The sequence below is a fragment of the Larus michahellis genome, chromosome 7 (genome assembly GCF_964199755.1).
Source record: "Larus michahellis chromosome 7, bLarMic1.1, whole genome shotgun sequence".
Classification (NCBI taxonomy): Eukaryota; Metazoa; Chordata; class Aves; order Charadriiformes; family Laridae; genus Larus; species Larus michahellis.
In genome coordinates, this window is record NC_133902.1 from 31,429,289 (window position 1) to 31,450,429 (window position 21,141).

At 40.3% G+C, this 21,141-nt stretch overlaps 1 protein-coding gene across 13 annotated transcripts in view; it reads left to right on the forward strand.

The window, feature by feature from the left end:
- Positions 1-20,676, forward strand: part of PDE1A (phosphodiesterase 1A) — a 166,212-nt gene extending 145,536 nt beyond the window's left edge. For 6 of the 13 annotated variants that reach the window (XM_074594021.1, XM_074594020.1, XM_074594022.1 and 3 more), the window contains 3 exons: positions 9,019-9,294; positions 17,009-17,128; positions 17,460-20,676. In XM_074594021.1, coding sequence (XP_074450122.1) covers positions 9,019-9,294; positions 17,009-17,085 — 353 coding nt within the window. In that variant the 3' untranslated portion in view covers positions 17,086-17,128; positions 17,460-20,676. The remainder of the gene's footprint in view (positions 1-9,018; positions 9,295-17,008; positions 17,129-17,459) is intronic. The other 7 variants (XM_074594029.1, XM_074594028.1, XM_074594027.1 and 4 more) reach the window with 3 other exon arrangements.
- Positions 20,677-21,141: the final 465 nt, after the last annotated feature.

The following is a 21,141-nucleotide window of genomic DNA, read 5'->3' on the forward strand; positions in this document are numbered from 1 at the left end:
ATAGTTATGGAATATACAGTGGAAATAGCTGATGTTGAGGCCGGAGCTTGATGAACAATATCTGCTCTGTGTGATTGTGGTTGAAACTATGTTGCAAAACCTCTGTGAGAGCAAGGAAGAGATTTAGAGGAAACTGCACCCATAAAGAGACTACTTGCTACATCTGCAGTTGACTGGAACATGGCATTGAGACCTTCAGGGTGCCTGGTTAGAATGTAGAGGAACCTTGTGAATAGTGCAAATACTTTTGAGTGCAGATTTATACTTTTGTCAGATAGTAAGTTTTTTAACAAAAGCTGTGGGAGGATTATATAGGTTTTTTGAAAGTTAAGATATTTTCCATTTTTTGCAAGAAATGTGTGGGCACTTACTCCATATGTGGGCACTATGGGCTGCTGGAAAAGAGGTTTTCACTAAGTGAATGTAGCCCTCTGTAGGGCACTGTCTGAGGTAGCACAGAAGTTCCTTGTGACATAGTGGGAGAAAGAATCTTCCCCCGCTGGTCCAGATCAGCAGTATATCTGCTCTGAAGCTGCACCTTGCAAAGGCTGAAAATCCTTAATCAGACTGTGCAAAATTAACATCTAGTAAAGAATGAAAAATATTGAAATATATCCCCTTTCCACTTTAAATTCCTTTCAGATTGCACTCAAATTTGTCTAAGCTTGTAAGTGCATAACCTGAGACCTCGAACTTCAGAGAATTTATTCCATCCTATCTGGATCTCACATTGCCTTCTCTGACTCTGTTACTTGATGAAAAGCCTTTAAATTGCTCTGGGCATATGTATGAAGTTGTGTTTTATTCATATGTTAGTAGGAGCATGTACCAAGGGAAGAAATACCAGGGGTAAATCACTGCTAGGTGAAAGGAGTTTTGTTATTGCTATCGTTATTCCTAGCTAGATAATTGATGACAAACTGCAAAGAGCGGGTGCGCTGAGAAGGTTACGTGTATGAGGGCAGCGTGCCATGGTAGTAAGCAGGCTGGCTGTTAGCGTAGATCTCCAAACACACTTCCTGAGCTGACTGTGACAAACAGTACTACTGCTGTTAAAAGAACCATCTGTATTCTTGTCAGTTGGCTCCACGAACACTAGGCATTGTTTCCGCATTAGTTCACAGGCTCAGGAGAAGTTGTCTCTACAAAATGCGGTAATACAGATACACAAGTTACATAGAAAGGAAACTAACGACAACCCATATAATTTCCTGAGCATGGCTTGAACTTATTCCAGCTTCTCACCTCTTCAGGATAAGGCTGCACAGGTAGCACTGGCTGGGAGGCAGTTCAGCCAGAGGTGGGCGAGGGCTGAGGAACGTGGTCTGACTCCTATGCCTAGAAAGGCCAGAGCAGGAGACCAAGACACACTGACAGTGCTGTTGATGGGGCAGCTTTCCTGGAGATGTAGCATGTGCTGGTGCTACCCCTCCCTGAAAAGGTAGGTGCTGCTGAGATTTGATTCAGAGCAAGCAGCTTGTGCAAGGAACACCGTGCTTTGTTTTGGAAAGGCGTATGATTGTAAGGAAAGCGTTTATCTACCTAGGCAGCTGTTTGAGAGCTTCCTTAACAGAAGACTCACTAAAAAAGATGGCTCCATTTTGCTAAAAAGGCCATGTCTTGTATAATTGATGCAGAGGAGCTCACGCTCGATAGCCTAAGGGTCCTCAACCTTTCACCACTGGAGAATTAGAGGAATGTTTCTCAGGCCTTTCAGGGAATGCTGTTAACAGGGAATTACCATAATGATCAAACATCTGGGATTTTAATTTGAAAGCCTTGATGTTTAATTAATATTCCAAACCCCTAATCACCAGATAATCTGTCTTTGTTCAACTCAACACAGTGATAAAGAGACCATTCCATCCTGTGTTTTTTTCAACACATAGTGGTGATGGCTGCTGCTATTTGTGGTTGTGGTAGTTGTAGCAAATGTAGTACAGATGTTCAGATGAGTTTGAGAGGTTGTTTCATTAGAGAAAATATTTGCTAAGTGGATTTTAAGGTCTGGAAGTTATTGACTTACTGAGAAAGCTGTAAGAAACACACAACTTGTTGGGAAAGATTTAAATATCATGTAAGATCCTCCATGATGCAAGTCTTAGAAAGTAGAGAAATTGTAACACAATGATTTAATATTTAAAAAATACAATGTTTATTCCTTATGCCTACAATGTTTATTCCTTCATGCTTATTTTGTTCTATAAAAACGTTCTGAAGATTTACTAATCAGGTTGGTCAGGGGTTGGCAAGCTCAGGTACTCTTAACAGAGTAAAAGTATGCACGAGTAATCATGCTCACCATCTCTTCAGTAAACGTCATTGTAAATAAAGTTACAGGGATGAATAAGTATTATCTTCACTTTACAGTTGAGCAAAAAGAGGCACGGACATCTTAGAACACTCACCTCAGGTCGTATAATAAGAGGAGGGAATGCAGCATGGAGACCAAGGGTCCAGCTGCCAGTCCAGTGGGCCCATCACTGACGCACGCTAACGTTGGTCATTTCCAGGATACTACAATAGCAGTGTTACTTGTTGTTCCCATTTTATGCTCATGTAACTCTTCTGAAGAATTAGCTGTTACAGAGCCTGACCAAGGGTTGCATTATTTGTATGGAAGGTGATCAGTGACAAACCTTATCCTCAACGCCTTTTGGCCGCCATGCACTGTGCTGCATGGCTCCGAGGTGTGTGTCTGGGATGACTGGGATGAAAAATATGTGAGGCTGAACAAGGCTGTTGCACTGTCCTGTGCTTAATTTTGATTGTAAAAATAGGAAAAAATGACAACTATTGCATCTTTGGCGTAGAGATCAGCTTTTTTGTTTTTTGTTTTGTTTTTTTTTTTCGTGGGCAGCAACTTTGAATAACAAATGTCTCTTCTCAAAGACCTCTGCATCGTACCTGCAGGCCCCCCTCAGGCACTTTCAGTCCTGCATGCTTCCAGTCACAATAACCACAGGGTTTGGTTCCATTTTGTCTGAAAGATTTTCTCTGCAGACTGACTAATAAGATGAGAGTAACAGCTGCTGAAATGCAAAAATCCGAGAGTGATGATCTGATAGCATGTTAATGTGATTTAGCAGCCGCTAAGGAAGGGCGGGCGGTGGGAGGATGTGTGTGACAGTCACAGAAACCGACTGACAGTTTGGCACATGAAATCTACCCTAATGGACTGTTTTAATCTGGTGGAGAAAAATAAATTCAGGGGGCTAAAGGAGTCCCATCTAGGACCAGTGACAGGGATTTTAATTGCAGTGCTAAAATGTTTAGGTCGTAAGCAGTTTTGGAGCCAATCCAGAAAAGTGTTAAGAACGGTGGGAAAAGGAGAATTTTTCACCACGCTCTGAGGAAGTGCAATGAATGGGTTGAGCTAAGAGTAGCAAGAAACGTTTTGTATCTTGTATTTTGTACGTAAAACGTACTGTTTTACTCAGTACCTGGTAAATCACAGGCTAAGGAATGGTAACTGAACCTGATAATGGAACGTGTTATATATCGTCCTGGAGCATACACCAGAGAGCTGGCCTGCCTCTGCATGTGACAAACTACATGGCTTCATACACCTTTTCCCTCTAGTAGGCTCAAAAGCAGCATGTCCCTCTCTTCCCCTGTCCCGAAAGTCCCAGCTTACAGCTAAACAGCAGAAGAGAAGTAAAAGGTGGAGATAACCACCCTAGGAAACCATAAACTCACAAATTATTTTTAACCAAACTTTTTAGTAAAAAGTTTTGGTAACTAATTAAGCTGTTGCTACTTTCTCTATATGATATAATGCTGTGACATCAAGTGCCACTGGGTTACGTGGTTTGCAGTGGTTTTTTATACTCCTACAGGTGTGATGAAATTTGTGTGAGGAGTTGAAAGGGGAAGGAATCAGTGTCTAAATAACTTTGTAGGCTACTGCAATGTGTTCTTGGGCTTGAAAATGGCGGGTTGTTAGGGAAAAATCCTGGTTGTTTGGGAGCTCTTGGATGTGTCTTTAAACTTACTTGGGAGTCCCAGAGACACCAAGATCAGTTCTCTCATTTTCTGCTTATTGCTTAGCTCTTCCTCTTCTCTTTAAAATGGCTGATGTGAGAACATGTCTTTTAGAAATATGCAGTTCCTTCCCATGCTGTCCTGGTTTTGGTCTTTTGTCTGCTTTGTGGGATTTTGTTTTCCGGTAAAAAAGAAGGCATACAAGCCTAGAAATCAAAGTTTGTGGTAATATACACAGGGAGACCATAACATCCAGCAGCATTTTTCGTTACAGATTCCTCAAATAACGTAATTCTTAGTGAGGATGAACAGCTTTCCTCTCTGATTCAGTAGTTTGCTAATTCTTAATATTTCATCGTCATTATGTCTTTCTGTAAGAGTAAGTTATTGTAGCTTATTTTCAACACAGCCAATGAAAATAGCAATGTGATTCAGCAGACATTTGCTTTACTGGGGTTCAGGACTGTGGCAGTCGCTGCCATTAGCTGATTTGAGATGTTCTGCTTACACGTGGCTTTTGTGTTTTCCCTCTCCATGCTTGTTAAGTCAGTACACACTCAAGTGGTGCAGTTGCTGGAGACAGAAAGGTATCTTATTAGCCCCGCACTGTGCAGATTATAGTATTCAAATGTTCTGTTTCTTATTACAGAAAGGCCAGGAAAAGAAAATCAATGGACATATACAGAAGAGAAAGTACCAAAATGTAGAAAAGCTTGCTCACCGCTTAGTAAACCATATCCTGAAGGTGTTGCTGCACACACAGGCAGTAACGAGCTGGTGGAAATCAGTGTTGTAGCTGCTAATGCAGACTCACCAGAGCTGCAGCGGCAGAGCAGCGATACTTTGGAGACCACAGAGTCCTACGGTATGGTGCTATAGATTGAGCTGTGTGACGGTTTTAGTGTTCCGTGGACAGTTTAGTCTCCTTTGGGCTGATAGGAGTTTAGTGCTCCCATTCATTCCAGCAAATAATAAGAAAAGAACTTAAAGAACTCACATCGATTTTCAGAAACATAACGAAAGAGGTCACTTAATGTAAGAAGAGTAGTATCTGGTGAAAAGGAGAGAGGAAAGAAGTCACCTTCAGTAGTGAACACATTTTCTGTAGACACAAAATTACTAAGTACCAAAAGTTTTCAACTCTTCTGAAATTTAGCTATTGCCTTATGACTCCTGCCAGTTTTCCAAACAAAATAGGGCAGTACAATTATTTTGCCAACAGCCCAGTCTAAACACAAGGGAAGAAAAACACCACTTCTACCATGTTTATGTATCAAATGCCATTGTTGCTTCTCATGAACGACAGTGATTTAAGGCAGGAGTTCAGAAACGGCACAGAAGTACAGAAGAGAGGGATAAGATTGAGTCACCCCTAACAGATCAGTTAGGAGAAGTCGTTTGTTTTACAGATGAACTCACACAAGTTTCGCTGAATAACGCTTGGGTTCTTGTAAAGAAAACAATAGCAAATAGCTGAAAATATGTAAACAGGCCTGGCTCCAGGCACTTTTACTGAGTTAAAACAGAGAGAGCAAAACCAGTAGCAACAATAACACATAGCCTGAGTTAACTGCACTGCACAACACACTTCTGTCTGCCTTTATCTGAGTGGATACGATAATCCTTAACCTGTTCAGTGCCTAGCTGACCTCCCCCAAAAAAGAAGGGAGTTTTCTAAAGGACCAAGAAGGTTGTTTTTTCCCATTAATCTTATTCATCTGTTTACTCTTATTAAATATGGTCAGTGTTGCAAATGCCAAGTTATATTGTCCGTTTCCACCCCCAGCTGGCCATGGCAATGTGTGCCCACAGGGGAGGAGGAACGTGCCCAGTGCAGGGTGATGGATGCCTTGTCTCCTGCTCTCAGAGGGTCCTGGCATTTCGTGGCTAGATAGAAGCAGAGGCTCTGCTGACGTATTTATTGCAATTCTTGCTGTCCAGCACTGGGGATCAAACATCATGCCAGCTCTGCTTCTCTTATACTAGTGGTATTAACTTAGCAGTGCCTTGCTTGACTCTTCGTTATTTGGTCACTGTCCCAGTCTCAGCTCTTTTAAAGACTGCTAAATGTTTGTGTTTCATCGGAGTGATAAGACAGCAAAAATGACAGAAAATTCCAGTTCTGATATACAATATAAAGGTCCTATGTAATATAGAGTACAATTATTAGCTGTTATGGAAAGCAGAAATCTGTATTTTTCCAGCATGTATTGCGTATTTCACAAGTGCCTCACATACTGCAAGAATCCAGTATTTTTCCTCTTTTTGGCAGTGGATTTCATAGGGATTGAAACTGAGTGGAGCAAAGCAAGTCAGAACATAGACTCAGACATCCAGCAGATGAGAGACTTAATACCAAGAAAACGGATTGGGGGTCTTAATGAAAGCTGGGATATCATCATAGGGGATTTTGTACTTGAGGCTTCTCACTCTCAGTCCCAACTACCAGCCACTCCTCATGGTTGCCCTGAGCAAAATCCTCCCAAGTGGACAAGATACTTTTCTTCAAGCTTAGTTAACGGAGAGTGACTTTGAAATTTTATCACCATGGAAGGGTAATCACAGATATGATTATGGGCATAAAAAGACTAATGTTTAGCAATAGTTTTATCTCTACAGATTTTAAAATTCCACAGTATTTTTCATAGTTAGAAAAGAATCATATTTTTCTCACATATTCTTTTCTACTGATTTCTGGAATAAATAGTATCATACCAGTTTAAATGCAATAGGTATGGCATTTAACTAGTATGTTATCAGGTGTAACTTGGTGCAGAGATACTCCTAGACCTGCGTTAGAGTTTGGCTGTGTTTTGGTTATCCTTAAACAGACTTGCTTGAGATCATCTCAAGGGCAGTCATAGAAATAAGAGACAGGCATGACAGAAGTTAAAAACAGGCCATCAGCATTGGTCCGATTAAGCTTCATTTGCGAGTTTAAGTTCGGTAGGCAGTGAAGGAAAGCAATTTTAAGTTTAGATATTCAGCTTTATGAACTGAAAAATAATAGTGGGTTTTGCCTATAGGAATATTCTGAGACTTGTAATATGAGAATAAAGTGGTCAGCCACCTAGTTACACCAAGAAAAATCTGAATTCTTGTTAGCGTTGTCCTAAAACACCATTCTGTGAGAAAAATACTGTCTGTTCTTACCAGCTTTCAGGTTAAAAAATCCACCATTTGTAGTGTGAACTAAGTTGATATTCCAGTTTTATGTGCGATTATAGTTCAGCTTTGCTTTCCTCAACTCATGGATGCAGTTGAACAGCACCTGAAATGTTTTATCGTGGGATTTCTGTGGCTTTTTTATACAGTTAAGGAAAAATGCTTGTAGCTCTGCCATATGGAGGTAAATATGGCATGTAAATCAGTTTCTTGGGACAAAAGCCTTAGGTAGATAGATTATACCATGAGTGACAGATGCTTTAATTAACATATCTGGATTGAACATCAGATTTGCTTCCAGTTGCATATACATATTTCTTAATGTCTTTAGCCCAACCAGTTCTTTGTAAGACCTGCATTGAAGTCTGTAGGAAAAGAACACCTGTCCGCATTTCAGATTTAGAGGCCATAGCAAGCAGGTCTCTAAAGTTTGTAAAAAAACTGACTTAAAAGTTTAGAAATTGCTCAAATTTGAAATTTCTTGATTTTTTTTATGACGGGAAGTATAAGAACTGACAAAAGAAGGAAATTATTTGACTATCCCGTGCTTCTGCACATCAGTTGAGGTTCAGAGGTGTTCCTTTCCATCCCATTTCACAGGCCAAATTCTTCTTCAGGGGTAACTTTCTTTGGATTCAGAACAGTGAGGTGACAAAGATGCCTGATACTGACTGTGGCAGAAATGTGATTACAAACTGGGCTAACTTTCAGTTGTCATATGCAATCACTTTTGGTCTGGATTTGGACTGGTCACTGAAAACCAGAGTTTCTGGGAGCTGCCAGTTGAACTCAATAAATATCTTAGTGCTTGGTTCCTTCCATAATACAGTGTGCACAGCCAAATTAGAAATGTTATGCAATACCACACAGCTATTCTGTGGAGGTGTTGTTCAAACTGCAATGCTTTCACTTTTTAAATTTATAGTGGTTCGTATCTTCCATAGTAGTATACAGATTCTAAAATCTGAATTTATGAAACAGAGACTCTAATAGCAAGATAAATAGGTCCTTCATGAAGATGGTACAGTTATTTTTTATCAAATTTTTCACCGTCCATCACAAGTTTTCCATTCTCCGTTTTCTTCATCTTCTGGTTCCTCCTGGTACCACCTCTCTGTGCTGCTCTGTTCTGTCTCCTCTTACCCTTGGCCATTTCATTTGTACTGTTCTCCGAGTCTCTGCAATAGAGCAAGGAATGGAGCCTTCCACAAACGTTATTTAATCCCGTAATCCTGTACCTTCTGTCCCCTGAAGCACAATTTCCCCCGTATTTCTTCCTTCCCATCCTGTATGTGCCACTAACCATAATGGCAGCAGTACTGGATTGCACGCCCGTAGCCCTCTATAACTTGTTCCAGCTGAAGCCCTGTATTAGCTGACGTTTTGAACTTTTCCAGGCTGACAGGCCAACTTCCTTCAGGGCTTCCCTTCAGTGCTGATGCTCCCCCATCCCCAGCAAGGTACTCCCCTCCATGACCTTTCTCTGTTGCAGAACTGATGAGCTCTGGTCCTCCTAGTCCTGTGGTGGTAAACACCACCCCTGGGGGACGTGCCTACAGCATGGGATCCTCCTGCTCCCATCCTGCAGCTTACAGTGTGTCTGATGATGCTCCTTGCTCTGTACTATGGCAAAAAAAAAAAAAAGAGGTACAAATTAGAACCCAGAAAGTGGGCCACTATGGTTCAATTGCAATAGTGTAATCAGGAGCAGAATCTGACCCATATGAAACACACCAGTGCACATGTCTCATGCAGAAAGTCGATGTTCACAATGTTCCCATGTCCAGCTCTATCAGTCACTACTTTGAAATCAAAGAATTGTGACATATCCTTCTTATCTAATTCACATATTTTGTTCCCTCTTTGTAGAAGAACTTGTGAAAAATGTTGGTGAACAGGAAAAAGACCAAAGCAGAAATTCCAGAGATGCACAGTTGCAGGAAGAGACAACAAGGATACAAAATGAGAGTAGTCAGGGAAGCGAAGGTACAACCTGTCCTCCCAGATCCATCGTCCTACAAGTAGTCTCTTTCGACACTCCTCTGAGTGATGAATCCAACTCAGAAAAATGCACTAACTCTGATCCGAACCAGAAAGATCTCACCGATGCCCAGCAAGAAACACAGAATACAGACCCTCTGAATGGTAATGCTTCATCACAGAGCACCAGTCAATCTAATGAAGCTGTCCAGGGTGAAGCTGCAGCAGTGTCTGGTATCTTCCTGTCAAACATCGACAGTAATGAAAAATATCAAAATAAGGTGTTGTACAAACCATCAGCGTAAGAAAGTTTCTTCAGGCACGTGTAGAAACAGCAGGGTCCTAAAACCATCAAATAAAAGCTGTTTGATGTAAAAAAATATCATCTTCTTGATATCAGCTATGTGGTACCTAGTAGAAAATTTTTTACAGAAAATACCAAGACCTTTAATTGAACTGGAAAAATGATTCTAAAGTAATTTAAAGATGCATGTTTGCAATTAAATAGCAGTTTGTTATTGGAGAATGAAGTAAACTTGCAAAACAGAACTATCTAACATTTTCACTTCAAATAGGTAATTACTCATATCCTATTAAAATGCACTCTCCTTAGCTTAGGCACCTAATATTGTTATTATTTTGTAAACCCCATCCTTTATATTAAATGTAATGTGAATTTCAGAGTTAACTTTAAGTGGATGGAATTTGCTAACTGTAGTAGGCATGGGACTCTGTCATTCTCTTAATCAGAAAGATCAGTCTCCTGACTGTAGTTTGCAGGATAAGTGGAGCAGCCAGAAAATCCCTATAATTTCAGAATATTTTTTTAAATGTAAGTATTTTATCACAAGCTGACTATGATTGAGCATCCAGTGATTGTAAGACAGTATCATAGGCAAGATGCCCAAGCAATAAGAATAGATGCTATCAAAGTAAGACACTGTGCATTTACACTTTATTTTCCAAATTTGCTTATTGTTAGAATAAGCTTTGAGGTATTAGGGTAATAAGAATAATCAAGGCATATAACGACACTTCTTTTCCTCACTTCTAATTAAAATGCTAAACTCATTCATACTTTTATGACAATGAGCCTTGCAATATTGTGCCAGAAGTGTGGCATTGTCTGAGCAGCAACACTGAAGTGCTTATATGACTTAGCTTATACATAAGTATATGACTTGGCATATTTCTCAAAAATGCTTTTGATGGAGAACTCCCACTTATTCTAGAGTTCCACATTCCAGTGCTCCATGCTTTTATTGTTGACAGGTTTTTTTCCATCAGAAATAACAGATGGCTAATTTAGGGTCCTAAATCAAAATATTTCTACTAAAATTAATTTCACAGCATTTGAAGTTGTCTAATAATTGACATTTTTGTCTTTTGACATGTATTTTTTTACACCAATTTTTGTATTAAAGCCCAACTTGAAATTTAAGTGCCTTAGAGACGTTTCCTGTCTCCTGGATGAGGAACACAGTGGGAAATGCTGCATCTTTTATTTTTCAAATGATGCAGAAGTCAGATGCGGTGTAGCTGTCCTTGGGGGTCTTTAGGAGGCTGACCAACAAAAATGCCGTTTGAGAGGTCAGTTACAGCTCCGCACGCAGTTAGTGCACTCTGTTGACTCGTCAATCTTTACGTTCCACCTTTCCTATGAGAAAAAAGATTTCTTATTTTAGAAAAAAAGCTAATCCCATTCCTTTTTTAAGTCAGGGAATTTTCTACAGGTTTTTTCTGCCTTGTATTTTAAAGCTTCAAACTTCAAAATGTATGAAAAGGGTAAGAATTGGTTGAGTTTGTAGTAGTGTATTTCCAAAGGCAAACATGATCTGGAAGCTATTTTTTTTTTGAAGATGGTAAAAAAGCTTTAATAACATGAATTCCACCAATCCAAGGATGTTCCTTCACTAGAGATGGCAATGTTCGAAAAGACTGCAGATAAATAATTAAATAGAAATAAGAGATTGATTTAATTATTTTGTGGAAATAAATAGTATTGGTAAGGTCCTGAACTAAAAGCCAGAGCTCATACGAGGACGTTGGTCAGTTCTTGCGTCACTGAAGAGGCCGTAGTACTTAAACCACAGACTAATAATAGGTCGTGGAAAAAGGGGAAATATACCAGGAGACATAACCACGCCAAGTGATTAATTGCACAGTAAGAAAGGAAGCAAATTACTTTTAAGGCAACTCCAGAGGCTGAGTGATGCACCAATACTCCCTTACTGGGATTCCCCAACTTACATCTGAGCCATTGTAGGTTTTGTAGCACACATCTCAGTTGCTGCTGATTGCCACGGAAAGTTTTGGTATAGAAATGTATATTTCTCTACTGAAACTAAACATCTGTGCCTGAAAATCTTAAACCACTGTATAAAGATCTTTGGAAATGAAATGGGGCTGAAAGGATTTTTCTCCAAACCCTCCTTTACTACAAGCTGTGCCTTTTCCTGCTGGCGAGAGCTTGTACAAAGTAGAGGCTACTGCTCATGCCATTAATCAAACACGCGCCCAGCCATTGTAAAATTCTGTTCTGAACAGGTCTTCAGATTGGTTTGAAAACTGTTTATCTGTTAACGGTTTGTGAACAAAGGTAGTCGTCAATTCTTGGTGTTGTCGTGGGACATTATATGGTCACAGGAAATTATATTGTCAAAATGCTGTTGCCATGGGAAATTCAGAGAATTTATACGCTCCCAATTCTTTGGATCTTGCATTCTAGAATAGTGACTTTTCACCTCTTTAGACCTGTGAATCCTTAAAATTTTTCAAGCGGAAATGTGCATCCCTGGTCAGCTAACTTAAGCCTACAGAAAGTAAGTTTGCATTTCTTTGAGTTTCATGAACTCATGGACCTCATGGATGCCCTCACAAGTAATTCATAGTCCCTCAAGTCAGAAAACCACAAGATGAAGCTGGATTTCTGGTGTACATTATCACAAATTTTTAGTAGAGTTCTATTATGCATAGAATAAGGATATTGGTTAGGTGTTATTTTTAAAGGCATTTGATATTGAAAGGCAGTTTTAGTTGTCATTTTATGTGAAACTTCTGTTCTTTGTGGTATGTTGAATTGACTCTCGTGCGTTTCCTTCAGTGATTATTTGCTCATTTTCCAGCATAGATAAATACCCAGGTAAACAGAGAGCTTGCTGAATATTTTGCCTGGTTTCTGTAGCATATTAATGTCAGAATCCAATACTCTCTGATCAGGTTCTTTTAGATATTCCATGTGTGAAGGAAGTAATGTTAATATCAAATTTACCTATTTGAAGAGAGTTGGTGTTATATGGAGTTTCCGATTTAGCAGAGTGATACAATATGTACTGAAAACACACTACAAATGTAAGTTACGCTTGGCAAAATAGAGCAATTGCAATACACGGTTCAGTGACACCGCTGATGTGAGTCCCATTGCCAGTCTGTAGAATATGCTCACAGTCAGGACGCTGAGTGTCCCCAGTCACCAACAAGGCACACATGGGTTAAAGCCAGCTCAAGCTCATCGCTCTCTTCTAAATTCTTTTGCTAGTTGTTTAGTTTTTATACTCTCTATTGGGCTGAGCCATGTATTCACTCCCTCCATGCTGGCCTGGCTAACTCAGGGAGACAGTCACACTCCTCTAATGAACACAAGGAGAAACCTCTACACCACTGGTTGGTCCCCGCAACTGGGATACAGTCAGTGGAACCGCTGAACTGACATAAGTGCTTTCTAAACCAAAGGCCACCCTCCATTCCCCTTTGGGCTGAGGTTGTCAGCTTGCTTTGCAACAGCTCTGGTCAGTCACCCCTTGCATTATCTCCTGAGCTTGACAGGCACATCCCCCTTGCCCATCTCCACTGAGCCTTCTCCTGTTGTAGGGTTTATTGGTCAGTCACACTATCATTGACATTCTGATTTTATGTCATTAAGTAGTTTGATTTATACTTTAATGACATTTCATTCTTGCACTTTCCCTATTTTCCTAATATTTAAATACCATAGAAAAATATTTTGAATATTTTATGGTCTTTTGAAATGATTTACAGAGGGACTATGTCCTTTTCCTATGGACAAACCAGCCCTGTTGCCGTATAGTGAGAGTACTATCTGTGTATTATCTAAATACTGTAGTCTTTTAAGTCAGCACTGACACTTCCACAGAACTTCATGCTTCTAATAAACTGCAGAGGAGACCTAGTATTAATTTCTCAACTATGTCATAGATGATATAAATAAATGACATGTATGGTGGGGTTTTTCTGTGCCTGCCGATTAAAGAAGTGTTGTGCAGATATTTACATCGCTATAATGCGCAGGGCCAGGGCAGCAGACTTGCTACAAACACATGGTGAGTCTCAGGTCCTGGCTCTTTGAGGTGAAATGAATTAATATTGGGTTTCAGCAGCAGCTTTAAGTACCTCTGCAGAGACTGTGCAACCATGTTAAAGATAACTGAAAAGAAAGCCAGTGCAGGTGTTTCGTATTGGAATAGTCTGGTATATTCAGTACCAAAGGGAAAACTCAGGCTAAAGTGTTTCAAATTTCTCTTTCACAGTGGTGAAATGATTTAATATCACTATAAATGGAGGGAATCCATTAGACTGTCATTGTTGTTGTCTAAATGTAGATACATAATATTAATGTTTTTGCTAGTTTGCATTGCTGTGAAGTGTTAGAAGCCTCATAACTACAAATAGCAGAGCTCTGTTTTCTCATTCCCCCCTTCCTTTTTCTCTGTATAAGTGATGTTTGAGGTAGTCAAGAGTGAGTGTGTTGTGTATGATGCGGTAGCACTCGGAACTGAAGGGAGATATAGCACAGGTAGAATCCCCACTTTTCACTTCTGCGCCTCTGTTGATGGCCAGCGGATCCAGACAGGGCTCTTTTAAACAAGGTCAGACATTTTAAACGCAACGTCCCTTCAAGCAAGCAGAAGGTAGCATACACATGACCTTACTTTTTTCCCTGCTTCCCAAATTAGAGTTATTTGAATATTCTAAGAAGCACTGTACATCTCTCAGGGTATTATTAGCGCTCTCCATGCTTTCTGTACTGAGGTTGGGGGGTAGAAGCCTAAAGCCATGTCCAGAGTGTTTGCTGACTCCCAGGACAGAGAAGTAAGCACCTGCAGGGGCTGGGGCTGGGAGAGCAAGGTAGAAAGTAAGAAGAAAAGCAACATAATTATTCAGATTGAAATGTCATATGTCAGCTGTCATTGTTCTGTCCTTTATAAAAAGCAAAAAACTCAGTTTGGTTTCCTGTGAGTAAGCGAGTGGATTATAGCAGAGGTGTGGAACACAGGAAGATGCTCTGTTTGCGTTCTTGGGAACTGTCGCTGAGTGTTTGGATGTACTACAGTGAGGGGGTTCCCCATTAAAAAAAAACAACAAAACAAACCAAAAAAGGATTGTTTTCCTCTCCTTGTATCACATCTCTTTCTAGGTGTAGTTCTCGCAGACTATTGCATTTTACCAACAGGACTAGCTCTGCCCTGGGCCCTGGTCGGTGCAAAGGGAGAACCGCAGGGTGCTATTACAAGAACTCATGTTGTGACTGAATGTCGTTTTCCTCCACAATACCTTTGTCCTTTCCATCATCTCACTTTCATTTAATTGCATGTAACAAGATTAAGTGGAACTATTATAAGGTGATTTTTTTAAGTGGTGATTTTCCTTTTCTCCCAAGTGATTTATTAATTAGAACATTAATTTTAAAAACTGCTTATGTTTAATTAAACAACTCCATGTTTCAATGATTTATAAATGCTAATTGGCACGCTTTTAACTTTTCACTCATGATGATCGCCACATTAATCCTTAATATCAAAATGTAAAGGAGATAATAAATCGGTGATAAAACAGATTGCCAGTAACTTCACTCTGTATGACAGTAGAGGACTTACCCAGTCGCGTCAGTTATACAAAGCGTTCAACGTCACCAGCAGTCAGTGACTGAAGGCCTCTGGAGGATAACCAGGTTGAACAGCAGTGGAGAGATCCACATCAACAACACGCCAGTTTGATTGATGGTAATGCAAGCGGCATCAAAGAATCATCCGCGCCATGCAAATGCTTAGTGCCATGGTGGCCCCGTGGTGCTCAGCCGAGCGTGGAGCCCTTTGCGTCCATGCAAAGGGGGCACAGATCAATGCGGTGCCTGGTCTGTTGGAGTTCCTTATACACACTCTGTGTGGCCAAACAGCAACAGTACATCAGGATCCTGGTATTAAGAGAAGGCATCTGTGTTCCTACTTGGGATGACCATGGAGGGAAGGTCATATTGAGAGAGCAAACGATGTGTTTACAAAAAGGATAGGGATTAGAAGATAACAGCCATTAGCAACCATTAGGAGGGCAGAGTTTATCGTGTACAAAAACTGATGCATTGGCTGGAAGAAAGTGGTTTAGAAGTCAATGTTTAGTTTTTATGAAAATTAAGCACACCAAGTTTTTATTTTATGAGGCCTTCACAAACCACTCCTGTCCCACTCCTAAAACACTACTAGCCACTCTAAGTATAAAATTTAAATATTTAGATCAATCGATTTTACTTTCATGCCCTTCCCCACACCCTTTTTTGTTTTGATGGATAATAATAAAAGTTTTGCTAAATCCCTCCATAAACAACTGCAGTCTGAAAGAGTTGGAGAAGTTCTTGTTCTAATTCATGTTAGTCCGATTTTGAGACTTTAAAAACCTTTGGAAAACTGGTTGTCTATATTCCACCCATACTAATTTATGTAGAGTAAGGGGGGTGGGGAGGAGTGCTGCTCGGGGGACTGTGGCCCATCTGCTGGTGGCTGCATCACAGCGTGGGCAGTGCCCACTCCGCCACTGTTCATGGCAATGAAACGAGGGTAAAATCAGTAGCAATTCTCACTTGTTTACAGTGATGCCATGGTGAATTCATAGCTATTAATTTTCTTCTTTCCTCGTTCTCATGAGTTCCCTTCCCTCTCTTTCTGTTTTCGAAACTGTGAGCCTCTTCTTCAGCTTCAACTCACCATCTTTGAATTTTCCTTTCAGATCACACATCATCCGTGTTCCCTTTCAGCTGCTTGTACCTTTGTTTTCCATCTTTCAAAAATCTTTCCCTGCCTCTATTCTTATAGTTTTTATGGTTCTTTGAGCTCATCTTCTCTGCTTTTGAGACTTTTGTGCTTTTCCTTTTTCACATTTTCAGTTCAGCATTATTAACCACTGGTGGGGTCACTCAATCAACTGGTTAAAACTGAGAAGTTACTGTATAGATAGTAAATAACACTGTAAATTGTCTACATTCTCCTCTGTCTCAGTTCATAATTTCCTCAGCTGTACTCTTTCAAAATTACTGAAGGGTTTAAGCAACAGCTTGATATTATGATTATTGGTTTGAAATTCATGTTGTATCACTTAGTTTGAAAGCTGCTTGTGTCACTCGGTGTCATTTCTCCTATCTGATTGAATTAATTGAATTCTTAGAACTTGACACTGGCATCTTTCATTATCGAAGAGGAGCTTACTCCCAATTTGAGAGCCTACATTAAAGAGGATTTAAACAGCACTTCTCTGTAGAGGGTGAATTTTGACTTTCAGTAAATTGGAAGATAAAATAAACCAAAACCAAGCCCACTTTATTAACACTTACTTATGTAAATGCCTTCATATTTTTGTTTCTTGCTGTGATCTATTGCTTTCATTCTATCCTTTGCCTTATGGATAAACCATAATGATTAGTTAATTCAATCCTTTGCTTACTATGGTGAGACAGCAATTAAAGAAAGCAGTGACTGAAACCTCATTTTAAACTTAAAGAAGTCAGGGGAAAAAGTTCCTGTCTGTCTAGGGCTGCTCTTAGCTTGGGTAACTTCCTCACTCAGGTTCCAAACCACATTTGTTTGTTTTCCAGGTGAGCCTAAACACTGTAAGAAGTCAGAAGATATAGTAAAAACCACCGAGCAGAAAGAAGCACTGATACAGAACTAGACCTGTGATTTCTTAAAAGCTTCTGACATTTCAGGCAGGACAGGTAATTTTGTCATTTCTTTCTTATAATGGGGAGAGTTTTATACCATAAAAACTTGCTTATTGCTATTATTATTCTCTTTGTTCTATTCCAGTTGTGGTTTTATTACAAAATTTTGAAATGGCCGTACAGCCCACTTCCTATTTCCCCCTGAAACCCATTCAATATAAAGAAGGGAAAAGCAGTACTTCTACATCTCTGAATCCTTAATGTCAGACTAAATGGTCGTGCAATAAAACATCCTCAATTCAAGTATATTAAATACTGGAAGTAATAGTATTAAAAATCTAAAAAATTAAAATTGCTGTGAATTTTCATTTGACCTCTGTTGCAGGAGAAAAGAAGAACTCTAGCTGTTCCTACCCCATGCTCTCAGAGGCTGATGTCTGTCAACTTGTTCTTGGATCATCCTGTTTCTGTGGAGAGTGATTGGACAAATGATCAAAAGAGTAAAATGTAAAACCTCGAGCTGGTAACTCAAGGCACTTAACAGCTCGCAAGATTTCAGTTGTATTTGTTGTTGCTATTTTCTCTTCTATTTCGCTTTCTTAAACTAGCCAAAATACCTTTTTCAGCCAAAGTTGGACCTCGCTTTATTGCATCACTGGCACCAGACATCTCCAGTTAACCATGAGACATGTGAAAACATGACATTTATCATCTGCCCGGGACTACTGTAACATGTCACTGCTACTGGCATCCAATGGAAACGGACAGTCAAAATGAAACGTTGTTGTAGATACTTGGTCATGCAACCACGCTGCATGCAACGTTAAAGTCCTACTTGTTAGCTTCCGTAAAATATCTGAAAATAAAAATATGTAGTCTGTACAGGGAAGTTGTAGAGTTACACTGACCAGCCTGCGTGGATGATGATTCTTCCCCACTGCGGTGGCTGCCATATGGAGAGAACTGGTGTTTAACAAATCCATATTTGAAGTATCTCTTTAAAAGTAATTAAAATTATTTAAATAGCATCCAGTATTAAAGATGAAAGCATTCTCAGTCCTATAGTGTTTTGGAAGACATCAGCGATGGTGTCAGCCCTACCACGAAGCTGGTGCTTAGTGTTTTGTAGGGCGAAAGAGAGAGCTGCAGGAATACAAGAAAATTGCTTCACTTCATCAAAATAGCGTGTTGCCTCTCAGGCAGAACGGGAAGGTGGCACTGAGGCCTTATATCACGGTTTGTCTCCAATATAAAGGTGACAACAGGGATCCAGCAAATCCTTGCTAGTGTTTGTTCCATTAAAAGAAAACACCAGACCATCTTTCTCTGAGAGGCAGTGAAAACGGAGCACGCAGGCAGTTACCTCTGCAAGAAGCCTCAGAATGAGCCCTCCAGCCCAAACTGTGCCCTGAAAGAGACTCCATTTTCATCTCCGCTCCCCTCGAGCTGCACGTGACCCCCCCCTGGCTAGCCCAGGCGTCCATCCCACGCAGCTGCAGCCAACCTCATTTCCCTCTGCTGGAACCTGCCAGGAAACTTCCACCCTCCCCTCCGCGTTGTAGGCGCTCGGGTGGCTCGGGTCGCTGCACTCCCAGTTCTCCTTTTCGGACCCTGTGGTTATTACCTCACTGACCAAAAAGTCTTTACAATCAGCCATGGTCCACTCTGAAGAGGACTCGTGGGGGCGGTGGCACTCCCCTCTGTGCAGAGGCCGATGGACAATTGAGACCTATGTTCTATTCATCTGCTGCTTCAGGGATCTAACCGGAGCTCAACAGGCGTCAGGCTCGACCTCAGCAAGGGCACGCTTTGTCCCGATTGAAGAAGGAATCATAAACCAGTCACCTAGACTGAGGGACCCTTACACGTCCGTATCTGTTGACTGTCTCTTTTCTGACAGTGGAGCAATCAAAATCAAGCTGGGAACAGTGTGAACTCCGAGCCCCCGGATAAGGGCATGCCAAAAGGTGGAATTCCTGTCATTGAATATGTAAGCCATATACACGCTATGCATAAGTAGCGTGCATAGTTTTAACTTAAGAAATGTTTGTGCATATAGGATGTAAAAAGTGCATTTAAATTGTTTTGTGTATCTGGTCCAAGGCTTGTATTTAGCATGGACAAATTTCTGTACAGTGCGGTTAACGGATGAAATGTTAACAAATGAAATTGTATCATATATGTTATAACGCAACTGATATTTTTTGCTAAGAGTTAAGAATTTATATATTCTCTGCTAGTGTTTGAGGAAATCATTAGTAACCTGGACCACTCCGTGCACCTTTGCATCTTTTCTGGGAATGTTGGACTCTTTTTTTTTTCCTTTATAATAAAACGTAAACCATCTTTTAGCTTCTTATTGTCATTATGACAAGAGAAGAAACATAATGGTCATATCAGACTTTTTTTTTTAATTGTAAATTGCCATATGCTGTGGCAGTGGAAAATCTTCTTATTTAAGATGTGAGAACTTGGGACTTTCAGAGATGTTGAGCATCTGCAGTTCCCACCAAATTTGAAAAGAACAAAAGATGACTGATATCTTTAACAACTAGGCCAGTTAGGTATTTGTTTGTTACAAGAGTGTTCTTCAACATTGTAATTTATGATTCACCGAGACTGAAAGTCTGGAGCAATGAGAATTTAGTGGTTTTATTGTATTTTGAATTTCAGACTTTTACCATAGTTGAACTTGACTTTTTTTTCCTGTGTCTGTATCCCATCATGATTTATATACTCTGCAAGAATTTCCTCCTGGAAATACAAGCAGAAATTGTGACAGATTCCGCAGAGTACTTGGAGCATCCTGTGGGGCTCTCAGTGTCCTGTTATTATGGCAGGCACCAGGATGTCCCATGGCAGAAACTAGGAGGAGCTCCTGATCTCACAGGAGGCAATCATTACCTGCAGAACTCATTCATTAATATAGAAATGTGATTTGTGTATAAAAAAATCCTATTTGCTTATTTGTATTCAGTTTTGATCACTGTGGTAGATGTTACTGAAATACAAGAAGAAGAGTCCTTAGTTTTTCTTTAAAGCCAGCTGATCCTCTTTCTTTCTTTCTGTCTTTATTCTTAGCAAGATTTTACCTGGACATGACCCAAAGCTTAGTGTGTTTTTTTGGACGAAGACAAATTTTCTTTGGTGGAGAAGACCGATATAGCCAACAGACGTTAGTTAAGTCTTTGACCATGGGTGAAATTCACATTCGGATGGCAGAAAGGCTTTTTGAGAGGGCCTCTCCCTCAGCAACAGTTTATCTCTGAAACCCATAAGGCTGCGCTGCCAAAACACTGCATGGGGCCATAAGAAATGGTGTTTGTATGTGCATCTCTCCACAGCATTATGGGCATGTACCCCTGCATTGAGCACACCGAGGAGCTGTAGTATAGATTAGCCCTCAAGAGTTTTATTTTGTATTTTTATCTTGAGATATCTGACAGATATATTATGTAATATTGCTATGGGTTATGATCTAGCCGGTATTTTTTTATTTAATTTTCAACAAGGCAATCTACAACTGTGTGTTTTTATTCTGCTGTATTTGTCCGTATTTCCTATGATGATATTCCCAAATAAATTTGATTTGAGGGCAAGGATTGTGAAGCTCCTGACTGTTAGTTACAAATTTGCTTTCCTGAAGCGAGTTTGCTTATCTGCGTGTGGTTGTCTTTGAAACGTGACGGAGCATAAATGTTTTTTTCCAATGCTATCGCCTGCTCGTGGCTCCACGCTGTTTCCATACCCGTGCCAGTTTGCCGTACAAGCTCACTTGCATCCACACAGCGCTCCTGAAAACAGTTTCTTTAAGTGAGCCCTGCCTTCTTAGCCTTTACTGATAAAATAGCCCTCCCATGAAGAAAACCATAACCAATAGAACATTTTTTTACCCCAAAAATTCTTACCGTGGGTTGGTATTGATGGAGTCACTGGGACTGTTCGTGTTAGCAACAATTCTTCAGGAAGGGTATGACTTTCAGAGGCACCTCCATGGCGTGGTGTAAACTTAATCATCCAAGTTCAGTGGAGCGGGGAGTACACAGGGCCCCTTCCTACTCAGATTG